This window comes from Hyla sarda, chromosome 4 (assembly GCF_029499605.1).
Source record: "Hyla sarda isolate aHylSar1 chromosome 4, aHylSar1.hap1, whole genome shotgun sequence".
In the NCBI taxonomy this organism is placed as follows: Eukaryota; Metazoa; Chordata; class Amphibia; order Anura; family Hylidae; genus Hyla; species Hyla sarda.
Genome location: NC_079192.1, coordinates 166,496,665 through 166,517,762, shown reverse-complemented (window position 1 = coordinate 166,517,762; position 21,098 = coordinate 166,496,665). Strand labels below are relative to the sequence as shown.

General features: G+C 41.3%; 1 protein-coding gene across 4 annotated transcripts in view; it reads right to left on the bottom strand.

Annotated features, from left to right (window-relative positions):
• AP3B2 (adaptor related protein complex 3 subunit beta 2) overlaps positions 1-21,098 on the bottom strand; it is an 81,978-nt gene that overhangs the window by 6,845 nt on the left and 54,035 nt on the right. For 2 of the 4 annotated variants that reach the window (XM_056572618.1, XM_056572616.1), the window contains exons 17-26: positions 15,410-15,540; positions 13,576-13,687; positions 12,851-13,013; positions 8,249-8,435; positions 6,385-6,457; positions 5,476-5,582; positions 5,116-5,347; positions 3,424-3,508; positions 3,077-3,174; positions 483-621 (exon numbers count right to left, since the gene is read on the bottom strand). In XM_056572618.1, coding sequence (XP_056428593.1) covers positions 483-621; positions 3,077-3,174; positions 3,424-3,508; positions 5,116-5,347; positions 5,476-5,582; positions 6,385-6,457; positions 8,249-8,435; positions 12,851-13,013; positions 13,576-13,687; positions 15,410-15,540 — 1,327 coding nt within the window. The remainder of the gene's footprint in view (positions 1-482; positions 622-3,076; positions 3,175-3,423; positions 3,509-5,115; positions 5,348-5,475; positions 5,583-6,384; positions 6,458-8,248; positions 8,436-12,850; positions 13,014-13,575; positions 13,688-15,409; positions 15,541-21,098) is intronic. The other 2 variants (XM_056572619.1, XM_056572617.1) reach the window with 1 other exon arrangement.

Sequence of the window (21,098 nt, the reverse complement as noted above, 5' to 3'; positions counted from 1 at the left end):
CCGGACTATCAGTAACATTTTATGCCGAACTACCAGAATATCTAAGCTACAGTTCACAACACATCCAGAAATAGCGCTTTGAGATCCAGCAACATTCTTTCATATATTATATTTTTACCATTAGGGCCCAATGGTTGATAGATACAATTTTGGTGCATAATTCGTTTCATATTTTATTCCATATATTTTATTCGTTAATTTCTTTGTCTAATTTTTTATATTTTACAATTGTGCAATAAATGTTATATTATTTTCAGACTATTTATTTTTGAATAGGTAATCATGGGAAAATCTGGAAGTATTGTACAGTTGTCCATGGCCTCAGCCTCCTCTCCTCTACTAGGATCAACATATGTGCCCTCAAGGTATATTCATGCAGGGTGCTACACAGGGTGCTTCCATCATACTTTGAATGATAAAATATTAGTTCTTATGGTATACAAATAATGGACATTTCTTAAGGAATTTTCAATGCTTCTTACCTGAATTCTTTATCTGTACCACAAGGAACACGGTTCATGTTTGCAGCAGATGTGACTCGCTGTACAATGACATGGTCACTTTGATACTTCCCAGACACTGACAATAGTTCTGTGATCTCATTCATTCCAGTGAGTTTACCTGTATTACAGAACAACATTGATATATGCTTTACAATATTATTCCTATTGTAAGGCAGATGATGGTACTATGATACCTTAGTCTGAACACTTTCCAACTGCGTTGTATATATGTATTTTTTTCAAGGTATTATTCTATACTAAACTTTCCAATAGAATGATAAGTTGTGCTGAGATATATCAAATTAATATATATGGAAAATAGACTAATTTGGAATAGTTCTGCTTCAATCCGATATACCAAATATAAAATATTACAGCATTCAGAACTATTTTTTACTGGTCAAATGACGGATGCAATGCCACAGACCAGACAGGCTCAATTAAAAGCCAGTGGTGTCTGGAGTGCATCAGATCTGCTGGCCCTATTTTTTTTTTTTCTTCCATTCCAATGGTGGAGCAGATGAGAACCTAGTCTTACACTTTTGGGTATATATATATATATATATATATATATATATATATATATATACCCAAAAGTGTAAGACTAGGTTCTCATCTGCTCCACCATTGGAATGGAAGAAAAAAAAAAAATAGTTCTCCCACTTAAAAAGATGAGTGAGGCCTGTAATTTTCATCATAGGTATACCTCAATTATGAGAGACAGAATTAGGAAAAAAAATCCATAAATCACATTGTCTGATTTTTTAAAAAACATATTTGTTAATTATGGTGGGAAATAAGTATTTGGTCAATAAGAAAAGTTCATCTCAATACTTTGTTATATACCATTTGTTGGCAATGACAGAGGTCAAATGTTTTCTGTAAGTCTTCACAAGGTTTTCACACACTGTTGAGGTATTTTGGCCCATTCCTCCATGCAGATCTCCTCTAGAGCAGTGATGTTTTGGGATTGTCGCTGGGCACCATGGACTTTCAACTCCCCCCAAAGGTTTTCTATGGGGTTGAGATATGGACACTGGCTAGACCACTACAGGACCTTGAAATGCTTCTTACCAAGCCACTCCTTCGTTGCCCGGGCAGTGTGTTTGGGATCATTGTCATGCTGAAAGACCCAGCCACGTTTTATCTTCAATGCCCTTGCTGATGGAAGTAGGTTTTCACTCAAAATCTCACAATACATGGCCCCATTCATGCTTTCCTTTACACAGATCAGTCGTCCTGGACCCTTTGCTGAAAAACTGCCCCTAAGCATGATGTTTCCACTCCCATGCTTCACAGTAGGTATGGTGTTCTTTGAATGCAGCTCAGCATTCTTTCTACTCCAAACACAACAAGTTGAGTTTTTACCAAAAAGTCCTACTTTGGTTTCATCTGACCATATGTCATTCTCCCAATCCTCTTCTGGATCATCCAAATGCTCTCTAGCAAACTTCAGACTGACCTGACATGTACTGGCTTAAGCAGGGGGACACGTCTGGCACTGCATGATTTGAGTCCCTGTCGGCGTAGTGTGTTACTGATGTTAGCTTTTGTATCTTTGGTCCCAGCTCTCTGCAGGTCATTTACTATGTCCCCCCGTGAGGGTCTGCGATTTTTGCTCACCGTTCTTGTGATCATTTTGACACCACGGGGTGAGATCTTGCATGGAGCCCCAGATCGAGGGAGATTATCAGTGGGCTTGTATGTCTTCTATTTTCTAATCTGCTTCTCTATTGCAGATTCAGTCTTCCCAGCCTAATGCAGCTCTACAATTTTGTTTCCGGTGTCCTTCGACAGCTCTTTGGTCTTGGCCATAGTGGAGTTTGGAGTGTGACTGTTTGAGGTTGTGGACAGGTGTCTGTTATACTGATAACAAGTTCAAAAGGGTGCCATTAATACAGGGAACAGGTGGAGGACAGAGGAGACACTTAAAGAAGAAGTTGCAGGTCTGTGAGAGCCAGAAATCTTGCTTGTTTGTAGGTGACCAAATACTTATTTTACCAAGGAATTTACCAATTAATTCATTAGAATTCCTACAATGTGATTTCCTGTATTCTTTCCCCCCCAGTCTGTCTCTCATAGTTGAAGTGTACCTATGATGAAAATTATAGGCCTCTCTCATCTTTTTAAGTGGGAGAACTAGCACAATACTTTTTTGCCCCACTGAATATACATAAATTTTGAGGACATTGGGTAAACTAAGTGTGAACATAGCCAAACCAAGCTATATTTGTGAACTAACATGGTATTTCTTACTTACATGATAGTTATTTCATTTTTTTCCCTTTCGACACGTTTAATGGGAAAATGGACCTACTAAAATTTAATAAAGCACCTTGTTTTTTTTTATTGCTAGGCTTACTTACGCAGGCTGTTTTGTTTTTCACAGCCCAGTCTGTCATTTTACAGCTCCTACGTGAGTATACCCAGCACCTTGCTGCCGGGCAGCAAAAATAATAAGAATGATGTGCCTCTTTAAGCTTGGTCACCAAGAAGAAGCAGCATATATTTATTTTCTTTAATTACAGGGTTATTGACCCATCTGTAATCTCTTCACAAATTCCCTCACTCACCCTGCTCTCTCTTGAATTCATTTTCACTCATGAACACAGGAAGCATGAGCTCTCCCACTGGTGGCTGGATAGACACGTAGAACTGGCGTGTATGTGTGCTGAAAAATAAACATATCCTATATTATGCTACATTTCTTTACATTGTTATTTGAAAGCCTATTAGGATATGCGAACATAAACCATGGGGATTTACCTATTCTTACACCAGAAACCTGGTGTTAAAAAAGTCACAAATTCTTGAACAAAATGAAATAAGTGCAGAAATTAGCAACTTCTTTATGCCAGAAAACTTGCATGTACACCTTGATAATTTCCATGTTTTTCATAAATATAATTTAAGCTCTCACCAGAGTTGGAAGTTGGCAGCTTGCGTGGAGTCACAGAAATCAATGCCCATAATCACAGTAGCACTTTCACCTGATGGCAGTGATTCTGTGGAATTAAACAGATTTAATGGTGACACCTGTCCTCTTCTCATGGGCTTGAGATGTCCTTGTACTACATGGATGGCTATCCACCTATAAGATTTCTTTACAATATTATATTTCCCCTGCAATATGTGTTGCTAGCTGCATCATTCCCCAGTGAAATCTATAGCAGAGTACCAGGTATGGTTGTGCAACTATATCTGCAATAACAGGATAGACTCCCTGGACCATAACTGATCAGCAAAACGTTGGGGTATGCTTGTTGGAGCACTGTGGCCCCTTTCATTTTTAGATGTAATGGGGCATCTGTACATGTGTCTGTTTTACAAGTTCTGCTGTGTCTGAAAATGGAAGGAGTAATTTAATCATATGAGAGGTGTACATGTGGGTCAAAGCAAACACTCCAATATATTAGAGAAAAAAATGTAATAATAATGGAAAACATCTTTTCTTTTATTCCTCATCTATGACAAGTGTTCTGATTGCAAAAAAATGTCCCTGCAAATATGACTAATTCTATTTAACATATAAAAGATTTAACAATTGAAAATACACTAATACTTTGTTTAGCTACATAGCTTTGCACTGCCTGAATTGTTCCACACAGGTTTTTTGTGACTTATTGTTTGGAAAACTGTCACTGCAGTTTTTGAGCCAAAGCCAGAAGTGTATTAAAAAAGGAATGGGAAATAAAAAGGAAGGGGGTCCGACTGCTGGGTACCCCTATGATCTCCTGCTCGGAACCCTGTCTCTCTCCATGAATGAAGCGATCTCCGCTACGTGGACAGATTACTGTTGACTACCACTCTAAGTGGTGACTGACACGCCCCTCCATGTAGCTCTATAGCAGAGCTTGGAGATACCTGAACCCTGTATCATTTCCAGCCCACACATAGCTACATGAAGGGGGGGGGGGGGTGTCGGCCAATGCTCAAAGCAGTGGTCGACAATAATACATGCATGGAGCGTAAATGCAAGGAGAGAGACGGAGTGCCGGGCAGGAGATCGCTGGGACCCTTTGGATAGGGAATACAATGTTCTGAAATGGAGTACCTCTTTAAAGTGGAAAACAATTTTTTTCAAATCATCTGGTGCCAGAAAGTTTAACAGATTTGGAAATTACTTCTATGTAAATATCTTAACCCTTCCAGTACTTATCAGCTGCTGTATGCTCCACAGGAAGTTATATAGTTCTTTTCAGTCTGACCACAGAGCTCTCTGCTGACACCTGTGTCCATGTCTGGAACTGTCCAAAGCAGGAGGTTTGCTATGGGCTTTTGCTTGTACTCTGGACAGTTCCTTACATGGACAGAGGTGTCAGCAGAGAGCACTGTGGTCAGACTGAAAAGAACTATACAACTTCCTCTGGAGCATACACCAGCTGATAAGTACTGGAAGGATTAAGAGTTTTAAACAGAAGTAATTTACAAATCTGACTTTTTGGCACCAATCGATTTGAAAAAATTAGTTTTCAACCATAGTACCCATTTAAGGCACTATTAAAATGGTATGAATTCTATGTATCCTGTGGACTGTATACATCCATGTTGTAATGTATGTTTTGTACTTAATAAAAAGATGTTTAGAAAAAAAAAAAAAATAAAGACATACCAATTTCCTGAAACTCCTGCATCCTCATGCCACATAGCAGCTTGGGCTCATTTATACTGATATTCCGCACCTCACTGTCAGTGTTGTTGGAGATCTTGATTTGAACGGACACCATGCGATGATCAGGTGTGAAGGGCTGGCGGCTGAATATATATTCAACAGAAAGACCCTCTCCTGTCATTCGATGTAGTAGCTCAAATGTGCGACTCGTGGAGAATATAGGACTGATTACCTAAGGAGGAAAATTGACAGAAATACTTAAACATGAAATCACTTAGTGGTCACTGTATTCTAAGGGGGTACATTTTTATTTTAATAAAGCTGCTAAAAATCACAATGGAACAGCATAACGTTACTCACTGTGGGGGATAGAGATGTGTCTGTTAATGATAACCCTTCCAGGTCAGTCACAAGGCTGGATGAGACAATGCTTCCTGAAGTTGTAGGAGGAGCAGAGGGTGCAGAGACTGAAACAAGAAACTTTTAAGTTAAGTTAGATTATAAAAGAGCCTGAATACATTTTACTAAATAAATATGAAAGGGCATTTGTATTCAGTTGCTGGAGGATGGTTGTTGATACAAGAATTTATTCTGATTTCTCCTAAAAGGATTTTTCCTCCTCTAATATGAGACAATTTAAAGGGGTATTCCGGGCAAAAACATTTGATCCCCTATCCAAAAGATAGGGGATAAGATGTCTGATCGCAGGGGAGGGGGCGTGGCATGACGTTATGTCCCCAGTCCCGGAAACCCGGAGGTTTCCGAAACTGGAGACGCAGCTCCCGCATAGAATGCGGGTGCTGCAGGGAGATCGTGGGGGGGTCCCAGCGGCGGGCCCCCCCGCGATCATACATCTTATCCCCGATCCTTTGGATAGGGGATAAGATATTTTTGTCCGGAATACCCCTTTAACATTGTTTCATAGAGGTTTGTGCTGAATTGAGGTATGAGGTTGAGCTATTTTCATCTAAGTCAAATATATATATTGATTATTTTTATATATGTACAAGTTACAAAACAGGAGATACATCCACTCTATACTTGTTACTATGATTATTGCCATACAGCAAGACATCAATACCAATAACATTTCATAAACAGTATCAAAATCTATTTATCTAATTTTTTCTACCCATTGAGTGAACCCACCAAACCAATCCCTACCCCCCCCCCCTAGAATAGAAAGATTGTGAAATTAATTTATTAATTTATATCTAGGACAAATATTAGAAGTGATACAAAATATTCATATGTCAAAATTTTACTCACAGTCGTCTAGATCCAATAAAGACATCTCCTTCGTCTCTTTGGGCTTCTTCACTGCTGGTTTGGTAACTGTAGACTAAGTAATAAAAGAAATGAGAGTACGGTGGCCCCTTAAAATACAATATTTATTAGTTCTGGGACGAACTTTGTATATTGAGACCATTTTATGTTAAATGGTGCTCCAGGAAAGCTAAGAAAAATAAAATTTCCCCAAAGCCACCACAATACCTCTTTTGTGTCCCCTAAATTTATACATGTGATTTTGCCAGCTCCTGTGGCCCCTGATGTCTCCTAAAGGTTTGTTCTCCTTGCTTTCAGTGCAGACTACAACTCCCAGAAGTCAGTGCAGCTCTGTGTAATGGCTGCCAGCCAATTGCTTTTATTATCTGTGTGCATGCTGTGTTGTTATAAACACAGTGAGCAGCAACCAGCAATAAATCATGCTATGCTCTGAATGGCAGCAGTCAGTGATTAGATCTACAGCAGGAAAAGAGCAGTGTTATGGGCTGAGTTGTGACTGAGAATCTTCACTGGTCTTCTCTGCTGGCAAGCTCCTCACACAGGGAGGGGAGCTGTGGCTGTAAAGACAGAAATCGTGTGGTGTTTGTCTTCCAGGAGGGTTGGGGCTAGTCGCATTGAGAGATTTACACAAAGACAAGGTGGATCTTATTATGACATCTTTCTCTCACATCTGGAAGAGGGAAACTTCTCTATATAGCTAATGAATGATATTTAGACAATTAAATAGGTTGGTGAGAGGGAATGTATGGGCAATGGGTTTAGTTCCCCAAAGTACCCCTTTAAGAAAATGACTTTATAGAAACCTGTTAATTGCTTTTAAAGCCCCAAAAATGTCATCCCGAACTATGGAAATCTGAAGAATTAAGCAAAATAAGTCAAAACTGATACAGTTAATTCCAAGCCCTACTTTTAATAGTCAGAGGGAGCAACTCAAAACTGGCTAGTAACTTTGTAGAAGGATGGGAGCATACTACATTCAGCAGAATTTGAATGGAGTGGTAGCACAAATTTGTAACCACTTCAAACGGGCACCAGGGACCCCCTGAGAACCGTATAGGGACCTTCACCTTTTCATCTCTTTTTCGTTTCCACAACTGTACTGTTCTGACTGTACTGTACAGCACGTAGAAGGTGCAGCAACTACCATATGCAATACAGTCATTAGCCAATAACCATTCACAATGTCTGCATTGACTGACATCTTTCAGTCAATGATGCACATGCTAGGTTTAAAAGAGCTGTTAAAGGGTAGCTCCCACCATCCTATTTTTTTTCTTTTGCTAGCCCGTTTACCCCCCCCCCCCCGCTACGGCACTAGCCCGTTCCCTCCCCCCCCCCCTCCGCCCCGCATACCCCTTTCCCTCATTACACTTGCAGTTGCTGCAGAGTTCGGCAATGGGCGTGCAGGGACAGCGGCGGCAACGAGGTGGCGGCGGCGATGTGCGGGAGGAGTGGCCTCCCAGCCAGTGGCCAGGGAGCCAATGCGCTCGCTCCCGCCTGTCTGATTGACAGGCAGGGAGCGAGTGCAGACTGATTGCCACTCCAAAATCAGTCCTTTTTCAGTAGCCGGTTTTTAAATGTAAATTAAACCTTTTTAATGAAAAAAAAATAAAATGAAAGTATATTAGAGATATGTTGTAGTACATAAGTACTAAAACATATCAAAAAATTTAGTTGGTGACAGTGCCCATTTAAGTATAACTTTTTATCTTGTACTGTCGTTTACTCCCAGGCACCATAAACTCTTTTCTCTTGTGTCACCAGAGGTAGATGTTACTTAAGGTAGCACCTGGGAATGAGAAGAGAATCAGGGATGTGGAGAGGTGAAGAGTAGATTAAGACTTACAGGCTTCTTCTTTCTAGGCTCAAGCTGCGGTTGTACTTTTTCTTCCTCTTCTTTATCCTCTTCTGAAGAAGACTCACTCTCAGATTCGCTCTCTGAGCTGCTTTCTTCAGAGGCTGATTTTTTGGATGTTCGTATTGTTTTTTTCTTCCCTTTTGCTGCTGCTTTTTGTTCCCGATCACTTTCATCACTGTCAATTGATTAAGAACATCTTTATTAACATTAATCATTCTTTCTTTATCAGCAAACTATTTAACTACTGACATTTATTAATTACCACCAATATGTCTATTATTGTAACAACAGCATAAATCATACCTATAATGGCAGGAGGACTTGTGGCCAACCCCACCAAAAACTTGATTTTTCTTCTTAACTGTAAAATCCTTTTCTTTGTTGGGGGCCACGGGAGACTGTGGGTATTGGCTAGTGCCACTAGGAGGCCACACTAAGCATACCCCTTTTGCAAACACTGAGATAATCAGTTTGTACACCAGCAGTAGGAGTAGCAGAAAAAGCCAACACCAAAGAAAAATGGTATTAAGAGAAATGTCTGGACAGAGCAGCAATGAAATATTCTTAAAGACAAAGAACCAGAAAAAAATGACTTGGTGGGTGCTGTGTCCCCAATAAATAAAGAAAAGGATTTTATAGGGAGGATAATAATTGGATGAAAAATATCTCAGAATGCTGAAACATATGGTGACCATCAGGCTGGCTGATAGAACACTGCCCTAGAAACCCACAGGACTGGTGGAAGGAGCTGTTGAGCAAAAAGGAGAAGTCACAGGCCAAAGACGACCACACTCATGAACTTGAACTTGAAAAGGGCCACAGAAGCTGTCAGGGCAGATGAAGGAATCATGCAGAAGAAGAGATGGAAGAGGGAGTTGTGGGTTGCAGGCAGAACAAAGTGTGAGTACTAGCCCACTGAGGCTTGCCAGACATATGGACTGATATGTCAGAAGTCATCGAGAAGAGACAGGCCAGGTATGGGACACCCAGAAGGACGGAAAGTTGCCACATGGGTAACAGCACTCAGGGTACTTTGTCCCCAAGAGGTGGTCTCCCAAAAAAGACTAAATTGATGCATTTATTTTGGCAAGCCAAGTTGTAAAAATACAAGGGGCAGTTGCCAGAACAAGAGATCATTTGAGGGGCTGTATGCAATTGAATGCAGGGCTCAGTGAGCCCAACCACGATGCCAACTGATTCCATGAACAGAAAAGCCCTCTAAACAAGTGAGGGCCTTGGAGTCCAGGTCAGGTGCAAAGGAGGAATTAGACATGATAGACAGAAGAACGGGGGTGGGGGGCAATCCTAATGCAAAAAACAGGGAGCACACCTCGCAGGCCAGCCAGAAATCACACACAGGCATAAGGCTTAAAGGGGTACTCCGCCCCTAGACATCTTATCCCCTATCCAAAGGATAGGGGATAAGATGTCAGATCGCCGCGGTCCCGCTGCTGGGGAGCCCTGGGATCCCCGCTGCGGCACCGCGCTATCATTACTGCACAGAGCGATTCCGCTCTGTGTGTAATGACGGGCAATACAGGGGCCGGAGCATCGTTACGTCACGGCTCCGCCCCTCGTGACATCACGGCCCGCCCCTTTCAATACAAGTCTATGGGAGGGGCGTGGAGGACATTACGCCCCCTCCCATAGACTTGCATTAAGGGGACGGGCCGTGATGTCACAAGGGGCGGAGCCATGACGTCATGCTGCTCCGTCCCCCGTATCGCCCGTCATTACGCACAGAGCGAACTCGCTCTGTGCAGTAATGATAGCGCGGTGCCGCAGCGAGAATCCCGGGGATCCCCAGCAGCGGGACCGCGGCGATCTGACATCTTATCCCCTATCCTTTGGATAGGGGATAAGATGTCTGGGGGTGGAGTACCCCTTTAAAGACATATGGAAGAGAAACTCACTTCCTAAGGGTGAACACATGGACCCTGAAGGGGTATGGTTTACCAGTGGACATCTAGCTCTGGACCCATAAAAAGAGAGTTATCAAGGAGAAAATTCATAAAAAAAGGATTTAGAAGCTGTGGGGATGGAAATTGAAGGATAAGGCCTCTCAGAGTTGTTAAGATGAACCCCAGAGGCATTCTGATAGTGACAGCCAAGGGAAAAGGTAAACTGGTCAGGGAAGAGACAAGCATAAGAAACACACAATAGGAAGGGCACTCTGAGAGAAAGCGGTCAGAGGGGTCTAAACTGAAAGTGGAAAGGATTTCCAAGAAACATAGAAGAGGTCTCTGAAGTAGAGGCATTTAACGTGATGTGGGTCATGTGGGGCTATATGGGGCCTGATCTGCATGAGGCCAAGGGTGGGAGCCAAACAAGTTAGGGGGGAACAAAGACCACTCAAAACCTTGAGATGCTGCCAAGCAAGAAAGGAGAGAGATCCCCAAAGCCCTACCACTTCCCTATAGATGAGAGTATTAAAAAACCTCAGGCAATGACAGCTGCACTGTCAGCAGTAGCAGAGACAGCACAAAATGGGGGAAAGAGTATGTCTGGCTCATACAAAAGAACAAACAAACCATACAATTATTCCCCTGTGGAAGGGGGTATGGTTGCCTAATACCTGCAAAAACGGCAAACCAGGCAGGTTTGTGTGTGGTTGAACAGAATAAACTGCAAAATACAATGGGTTTGCCCAGAAGGGAGGAACACTGCTATGTGCCTAGCGATGACAGAGCTGCCTGATAGCAGAGAAGAGACATGTGTAAAGCACGATATGTATCCCACCAATGGAAAGGGAAAACGATACAATCTGCATAGCAGGTAAGGCACTCCAATGAGCAAGTGAGGAATTTCACATAAACTGGATTAAAAATGGGTAATGTCAGCGGGAGTCATAGCTGAAAAGGTTAATCTGCTCAACACATAAAGGACACCAATGAAAGGTGGGAAATTGACCTCTGCGTAGCAATGCCAGGAGTCCTGCACACTAAAGAGTGGAAATAGGCACAACACAATCACACCGACTAGGAAAGAGGGTATTCTGGCTGACTAGATAGTATATGAGGTGACTGCACAATGACAAAGCAGAAGTGGATATACAGCGAAATAAAAGTACTCATCTTTCAGAAGGTAAGAAATAATACTTTCTGAGAGGCAAAGGCAGGTGATCTGCATAGAAGGAGAAAAATCTGGCTATAAAAGGAAGAAAATAAACACAATGTTGCAAGGATAGATGCTCCAAGTGGCAGAAGAAGATTGCACAATTACCTATAAAAGGGGGTATGTGATCAGCATCACAGGTCCCCAAGAATGTAAAAGAGGTATTCCACAATGTTACTGACTATAGAGCAATGACAGTTGCACTATATAGGAAAAGCTGGAATCCCACAGAACACAATTATTCCACCATGGAAATGAGAAATATGAGGGACAACCCAGAAAGGACACGAACACCAAAAGGCAGGCGAGGATAGTCGGCATAGCACAAGCCTGACCATGCCTCAATTGCAGGTGCTCCATGTAGCAGAAAGTGGGTAACTTGTAGAGCCCAATTACTCTACCTACAAATGGGAGTAATCTGACTGGCTACAGAGCATACCAGTCATGTCATGTGGCAGAAGAAAATATCCTGCATAGCACAATTACTCCAATTATGGAAGGGGGTAATGTGCCTGGCTAGGTAGTGTGAAAGGTGTCCCATATGGTAGAGGTAGAAGCAAGTATTCTGCAAAGCATGACTACTTAAGCTACAGAAGGGTAAGAGTTACTATGTTATCAAAGTTAGGTGGTCTATATTGCAGAAGAGGATATTCTACTCCACCTGTGGAAGGGAGCAATGTGATTGACCTATGTAGTGGAACATGTGCACCATATGACGAAAAAGGTATTCTGTATAGCACACCTATTCAACCTATTGAAGTTAGTAATGTGACTCACCACATAGTGTGATAAGTGCCCAAATGGTAGAGGTAGAAGCTATTATAGCACGACTACTCCGCCTATAGAAGGGTGACTATGTAGCAATATCAGGTGGTCTATATAGCAGAAGATACTCTGCATAGCAAAGGTACTCTGACTATAGGAGAGGGTAACTTGACTGATGATGTATCAGGAGTAGGGAAATGGGACTACATAAGAAGCCAGGACCACCTGCCTTTACTTTGCTATGGTAGGGGAGTTGTGAAGTGTGGGGAAGAGAGGTGTCGAATTAATGCTGCTTGAGGGTACGTTCCCACACGGCGTATTTTGCTGCGTATTTGTTGCGTATTTGCTGCGTATTTGGTGCTGCGTATTTTCCTACCCATTGACTTCAACAGAGAAAATAAAATACACAGCAGCAAATACGCAGCAAATACGCCGTGTGGGAACGTACCCTGAAAGTGGTGGCAAAGGAATACTGCTCAACTCAATATATTAGGGCACCTTAAGCTATCTAATGATAGTAAAATCGGATCTTTTCGGGCAGAACAGAGCATTCAACCTCCCCTGTTCTGGATCCAATGAGCGAGGACTTCACAAAAGTATGTTATGTGTCCAGCTTACAGGTGGGAAGGTTGTATGTGTGAAACAGTTTTTCTGTGTTCTGATGAGCATTTCATAGTCATTCATGCCTATAGTTCTCACAGTTTTCCATACCTTCCCGCACTCTGTGTTTCATTCTTCTTTCCCTTTTTCTTTTCTTCTTTTTCAGACTCTTCTTCATCTTCACTTTCCTCCTCCTCTTCACTTTCAGAGCCTGATCCACTCCCACTGCTACTCCCACCACTCGCACTCACTGACTCACTGACTGACTCTGGTTCTGTAATAAAAATATTGTAAGGCATCTGTCAGCATATGTGAAACAATGTATGTATAAACTGAGGTATGGGCGGCACCACAGAGATGAGACCAGACTCAGGTATGCAGTAACGGAACACCAGGCAGGAGGATGGGAAATGATCCTTACTAACGGAGTCCAATGGCGGTGATAGGAAACATCGATAATGTAGATGAATGAACAGCAAACCACAAGAAGAAATGTCACTGCTAAGAAGACGGCTCGATGCTCCTATCAGGAATAGCCGGGACAAGGTCATTCAGATACAGCATGAGGCGCTCAGAGGCAACTGCTGGCAGTCAACCCTGAGCACCTCATGCTGTATCTGACCGACCTGCGTCCCGGCTATTCCTGATAGGAGCATCGAGTCGTCTTCTTAGCGGTGAGTGCAGGTGGACATTTCATTTCATGAAACCTATACTATCAAAACCATTACAAAAACATCTTAGTAGCCATTTTACTTTGGAAGCTGATGTTCAGGTTCTCCTTTTTTTAGTTTCATAAATGTATTATTTAAATAAGCATCCACAGTATAGTCTCTTACCACTGTCTGCGGACTCTGTGGGTCCTGATTCGCCTTCTGAATCAGAATAGAATGGTTTCTCCTCCCTTTCTTTCCTCTTCTCCCTGCTTGGGCACTTAGTCCATTCAGGTACCTGGAAGGATCAAATGCCTTATTATATGCATGAAGAGTTTAAAAGAAATGATATGCCAATCACAAAATATTTAAGTACATTGAAATATAGCAAAATTGAGAAATATTTAAAATTAAAAAGAGGTTCAACAAATTATATTATAAGATCATGAGGCAGATTGCTGCTTTTTTTTCTTTCTCCTGTGTCATTCTATGGCACATTTTTTTTTATCTGGATCGGCAGGTGGAAAATCCATAGTGTTTCTACTGCTATATCTGCAGCAGCAAATCCACAACAAACCTTCTGGATTTGGTGTAGATTTGTTGCAGAGCCTGAAAAAAAATAATAAGTTCAAATTCTGCTGTTGTGGATTTTGCTGCAAATCAGTTTCTGCAGTGAAATCCACACTGATATATTTGAATGCACATTTATTGCGGATTTTAACTACCCAATTGCAATTAGTAGGGAAAATGTGCAACAAATCTGATGAGCATCCACAAAAGCAACTGATAATGAATATCCATATGTAATATAAGCAGTTGTTTTACAGCATGTGGATGTGATTTGTGAATTCCACTCTGCTTGTACTGACATATACACTGCTCCAAAAAATAAAGGGAACACTAAGATAACACATGCTTGATCTGAATGAATGAACTAATCGTATGAAATACTTTCCTCTTTACATAGTTGAATGTGCTGACAACAAAATCACACAAATATTATCAATGAAATCAAATTTATCAACCCATGGATGTCTGGATATGGAGTCACACTCAAAATCAAAGTGGGAAACCACACTACAGGCTGATCCAACTTTGATGTAATGTCCTTAAAACAAGTCAAAATGATATATAAAAAAAGTTTTTTCCTGGATAACCCCTTTAAGGGTGGCTTCTGTCTGCCCCACTAGCTTTTATTGATAGATCTCTTCTTATACCTAAATAGAAAGAGATAAATCAAAGCTGGTGGATGGGAAGAAGCCATTGCTGACCACCCCGATGACGTGTGTTTCGGGTACCATTAAAGTGATCACAAGTTAATAAGGGGAAATTATTTTGGAAGTAATAGAAAATCAATAGTTTCAATATGCCACACAAAGTAAAGCTAGGCAGAAGCTTAAAACAAAAACACATAAGTGCAGTGTAAGGGATGCTTGCATAGTAAAGGCTAGGATCAGCAATAAAGGTGCACAGCACATACCAAGCTGACATCCATGCAAAGCGAACCTTATCATTGGTAGAATGTACAATCATCTGTTATGAAAACAATTGTGCTATGATGCTTGTGAAATCAGCTTTAGAAATGTAGTAAAAGATGTACTACTGTAGGTCACTGCACACAGAAAGAGTAAACTAACTGGAGAGAAAGTGCACACTCAGTCACACAAGTGACACCTTTTTCAACTCCCCAAGCAGGCTGATGTGACACTCTGTGGGCTCAGTATCTTCCTCTTCCTAAATACGAGGGAAGATTGATTTGGTTAAAAGTTGATTTATAATATATCCAAAAATATGCTATACTGCAGGCAGCATTGCTGGATTACTTTATGATCTGATAACTGCATTATCTAAATTTATGAATTCAAGAATAAGAAATAATTTTTGCAGCAAAAGCGCAAGCCTGTAACTATAGCCCTGAGCAGCAAAACAAAGCAAGTGATTAGAAGGGGACAGATTTTTATGCAGGATAAACAGCAGTACTGCACTGCCCACATCCCTATATACTCAGGTTAGCACGCACAGCTTCCTTCACCTCCACGTTGCGCACAGACGGATCGGGGGCCTCTTCTGGCCAGTCTGGTAGCTCCTGATACCCAACAGCTTTAGCATTCAACAGGTGAGAAAGTGAGCCCAACTGAAAGTGATCCCGATCTGTGCGTAGGAGAAAAAAAAGAATGATTTCCTATATACAGTACCACTCTCAGAACTCCTATTCCCTTTTACATATTCAGTATCCTTAACACAATCTCTTTTGTTACCTTATTTACAAAGCCACGTTTACGGGTGCAGCACAGTACTGAGCATTTTTTAGGTCATGCTTAATGTTTTTAAACTGCATGTGTTAACACACAAGTAATAACCCCTTAAAGGGGTATTTCATGCAAAAACTTTTTTTTATATATCAACTGGCTCCGGAAAGTTAAACAGATTTGTAAATTACTAATAGTAAAAAAGAAACAGAAGTGGCACCGATACCTCAAGCCTCCTAAGACCACGAGATGGAGACAGCGTCCCGCTAGTCTGGAAATCCACCCTGGCAGCGGAGGTGCTAGGACAATAAAGACCGTAGTCACCAAATAGCAGTAAATAAAGAACAAAGGTGCCCTGCACTCACCGCTTCAGTCCAGGTTATTACCTGGACTGAAGCGGTGAGTGCAGGGCACCTTTGTTCTTTATTTACTGAGATTTGTAAATTACTTCTATTAAAAAATCTTAATCCTTCCAATAGTTATTAGCTTCTGAAGTTTTCTGTCTAACTGCTCATTGATGATGTCATGTCCCGGGAGCTGTGCATGATGGGAGAATATCCCCATAGGAACTGCACAGCTCCCGGGACGTGAGTCATCAGAAAGCAGTTAGACAGAAAAGAGCAACTCAACTTCAGAAGCTAATAACTATTGGAAGGATTCATATTTTTTAATAGAAGTAATTTACAAATCTGTTTAACTTTCCAGAGCCAGTTGAGATATAAAAAAAAGTTTTTGCCTGGAATACCCCTTTAACCCCTTAAGGACTCAGCCCATTTTGGCCTTAAGGACTCAGACAATTTAATTTTTACGTTTTCATTTTTTCCTCCTCGCCTTCTAAAAATCATAACTCTTTTATATTTTCATCCACAAACTAGTATGAGGGCTTGTTTTTTGCGCGACCAGTTGTCCTTTGTAATGACATCACTCATTATATCATAAAATGTATGGCGCAACCAAAAAACACTATTTTTGTGGGGAAATTAAAACGAAAAACGCAATTTTGCTAATTTTGGAAGGTTTCGTTTTCACGCCGTACAATTTATGGTAAAAATGATGTGTTCTTTATTCTGAGGGTCAATACGATTAAAATGATACCCATTATTATATACTTTTATATTATTGTTGCGCTTAAAAAAAATCACAAACTTTTTAACCAAATTAGTACGTTTATAATCCCTTTATTTTGATGACCTCTAACTTTTTTATTTTTCCGTATAAGTGGCGGTATGGGGGCTCATTTTTTGCGCCATGATCTGTACTTTTTTTTTAAAACCACATTTGCATATAAAAAAACTTTTAATACATTTTTTATAATTTTTTTTTAAATAAAATGTATTAAAAAAGTAGGAATTTTGGACGTTTTTATTTTTTTTTCGTTCACGCCGTTCACTGTACGGGATCATTAACATTTTATTTTAATAGTTCGGACATTTACGCATGCGGATACCAAATATGTCTATAAAAAATGTTTTTTACGCTTTTTGGGGGTAAAATAGGAAAAAACGGACGTTTTACTTTTTTATTGGAGGAGGGGATTTTTCACTTTTTTTTTACTTTTACTTTTACATTTTTTTTTACACTTGAATAGTCCCCATAGGGGACTATTCATAGCAATACCATGATTGCTAATACTGATCTGTTCTATGTATAGGACATAGAACAGATCAGTATTATCGGTCATCTTCTGCTCTGGTCTGCTCGATCACAGACCAGAGCAGGAGACGCCGGGAGCCGCACGGAGGAAGGAGAGGGGACCTCCGTGCGGCGTTATGAATGATCGGATCCCCGCAGCAGCGCTGCGGGCGATCCGATCGTTCATTTAAATCGCGAACTGCCGCAGATGCCGGGATCTGTATTGATCCCGGCACCTGAGGGGTTAATGGCGGACGCCCGCGAGATCGCGGGCGTCGGCCATTGCCGGCGGGTCCCTGGCTGCGATCAGCAGCCGGGATCAGCCGCGCATGACACGGGCATCGCTCCGATGCCCGCGGTTATGCTTAGGACGTAAATGTACGTCCTGGTGCGTTAAGTACCACCTCACCAGGACGTACATTTACGTCCTGCGTCCTTAAGGGGTTAAGGACATGCGCCGTAAAGGTACGGCGCTGCATAGCATCACTTAGCAAACAGAGCCGTACATTTACTAGAGCTGCGCTCGCTTCATTCCTGGTGGCTGTCAGCAGCCGCAGACCCGCCGGTAATGGCGGACATCAGCGATAGCGCAGATGTCTGCCATTAATCCCTCAGGTGCGGTGATCAATACAGATCACGGCATGTGCGGCAATGGAGGCATGTGCGGCAATGGCTGATCTGATCGCCCGCGGCACTGCTGTGGGGATCAGTTCAGCCAAGATGGAGGACGGAGGTCCCCTCACCTGCCTTCATACATCTCCCGGGGTCTTCTGCACTGATCTACCTTCCAGCAGACTAGAGCCGAAGACCGCTGATAATACTGATCAGTGCTATGCCCTATGCATAGCACTGAACAGTATTAGCAATCTAATGATTGCTATAAAGAAGCAATATTAATACAAAAAAGTATTTAAAAAATGAATAATAAACATATTTGGTATCGTTGCGTGCGTAAATGTCCGAACTATAAAAATATAATGTTAATGATCCCGAACGGCGTAAACATTAAAAAAAAAGTAAAAAATTTCAGGTTTTTTTGTCACATCAAACTGCAAACATTTTTTATGAAAAACAATCGAAAAGTCACATATACGCAAACGTAGTACCGAAACAAACTACAGATCATGGCACAGAAAATGAGCCCTCAAACATCCCTGAATACGGAAAAACAAGAAAGTTACAGGTGGTCAAAATAGGGCAATTTTAAACATACTGATTTTGTAAAAAAAAAAGTTAGAGATTTTTTTTAAAGCAGTACAATAGAAATGTATGTAACCATGGATATCATTTTAATCGTATTGACCCAGAGAATAAAGGAAACATGTAATTTTACCGTAAAGTGCAAAAACAAAACCTCCCAAATTTGCAAAATTATGATTTTCGTTTACATTTCCTTACACAAAAATTTTTGGGGGGGTTTACCATACAATTTAGGGTAAAAAGAGTGATGTCATTACAAAGTACAACTGGTCACGCAAAAAACAAGCCCTCATATGGGTCTGTGAATGGAAATATAAAAGAGTTATACATTTTAGAAGGCAAAGAGGAAAAAACAAAAACGCAAAAATAAAATTGGCTGTATCCTTAAGGTGAAAATGGGCTATCTCCTTAAGGGGTTAAAGAGAATGTCATAGGGGGGGTCCTCATTGGGGTAAAGTAATAATTAGATAGGGCTAAAAGTGCATGGCTTCAGAATACGGAGTACAGACACAGAGTGAGGTCTGTGCTGATGTCTATTACAGGCAATAGTTTAGTCTTCTTTGACTACTGCTTACCCTCATATTGTCACTGGAGGGAAGTGGTAATGATGACATTAAAATTTGAGGATATGTATAAAATGTTTCAGAGACTCAGAGCAACAAAGGATAAATGTACCCCTTTACCTAACATGTCTGAGAATAGTCAGATACCTTGCAGATACCATTGTAATAATATCTGCTTAGCCCATCTCTTTGTGGCCAACTTTTACACGGAATGTAGCTAGCACTAAAAATAAAGTAATAAAATATTTGAAACAACAGACTATGTGGATGAATTTAAATGAATCAGATCAAGACAGTAGAAGACCAATAATAATGCATTGGTTCTTTTTTTTAATTTTAAAGAGCACCTATTATCAACTCAACTTTCCCTAATCCCCCTCCCCATCTGTCCCTGTCACTAACTCTATCTATCCTAGCATTTTTTTAAAATAAAAAAACACTTAAAATTACCTTTTTATGTTCATCTTTGGTAGCTCAGAGAGGAGCGTCTGAGAAGGGAGGAAGTGGGCGGGGCCCGGCAAGCGTGACGTCATCTGAAGCCTTGCCGTGCCGACCTTCTTCCTGTATGCTGCGCTCCCTCTCGGGAGCGCGCATACAGGAGGTGTGCAGAGGAGGGAGAAGAAGAGCTGCGCTCAACTGACTCGGGGCCAGCAAGCGCCGGCTCTCCTTGTCAGCGGGAGGAGCCTGAGACGCCTCTGACCAGCTGAGTCAGGAGCGCGCCTGGAAGGGATGCGCGTACAGCGCTCGCTCCCGCCTGTCTGCTTGACAGGCGGGAGCAGTGCTCAGTATCAGATTTCGGACTCAGCTGCCAGGCCGGCGGTGAGTCCGAAATCACCAAAAATAGGACTCGTAGGGAGACCCCTAGTGGTCAAAAGTTTAAACACATAAAAAACATAGAATAATAATTTTTTTTAAATTTAACCCAATTAGTAAATCGTTTTATATGTAATAAACTATAAAATATCAAAAAAATTTTTGATGAGAGGTACACTTTAAATAAAGTTGATATTTTTTCCTGGGAGCAGCCATATTGTAGGTATAAACTTTATTCTTGTGTTATCTGTGTGATGAAGTTTATTCCTCTCCCCCAGAGATCAGGAATGACACAGGAATCGTGTGTGTGTATATATATATATATATATATATATATATATATATATATATATATCCTTATCTGTGTATATAGTGGTACCAACCTGCCTTTTCTAGTTCTCCAGCAGTACAACAGAGCTCTCATTTACCAGTGAGCTATGGGAAGCTGGAATTGTCAGCCCATTGGGGGTATTTATCAAAACCTGTCCAGAGGAAAAGTTGCTGAATTAGCCATAGCAACCAATCAGATCGCTTTCATTTTCAGAGGCCTTTTTAAAAATGAAAGAAGCGATCTATAAAATTTATAATTTCTGATTCTGGTTATTTGTGAAATGTTCCTAACAGAAAGAAATTGGCTCCAAATTATCTTGAATAGGGTTTGTCTACTGCAGGGACCCATTATGTTTTTTTTTTGTGGGCCTATCTGTCCTTTGGCCAAATACATAGGCCCAGATTTATCAAAGAATGTCTACGGTAGAGCTATTTTCCCACGTTTATTGAGTGGAGGGTTTGACTAGCGTGCATCTTATTTATATAGAAAGTGCAGCAGGATGATGAATTTTGCGCAGCTCTGCTGTGGTGGGAAAAGCTCTACCACATACACTTTATCTAGATGCTTGTGAGGGAGGGAAGTAGACACTTTCCTGGGTCCTGAATTTGGCAAGTTAAGTGTTTTTACTTACTTTCACAGAACTGCCGGGACATTTTTACTTGCATTTTAGATGCTACAATCAAATTTGATTGCGGTGTCTAAGGGGTTAAAGCCAGGCATCACCGGGATCACTGATGTCTGGCATTAGAGATGAGTCCTGGTGGCAGATAGCTGCCAGGACCACCCAGCTATGACCCGCGCTCAGCTACTGAGCACGTGTCACAGAAGGGGAGTGGGACGCTGTCGTCCACAAGAGGTTAAAGGTTGAATTGCGGAAGGTAGAAGTGATTCTCCTGCCTACTGGTAGGTGGTGTAGCTTGC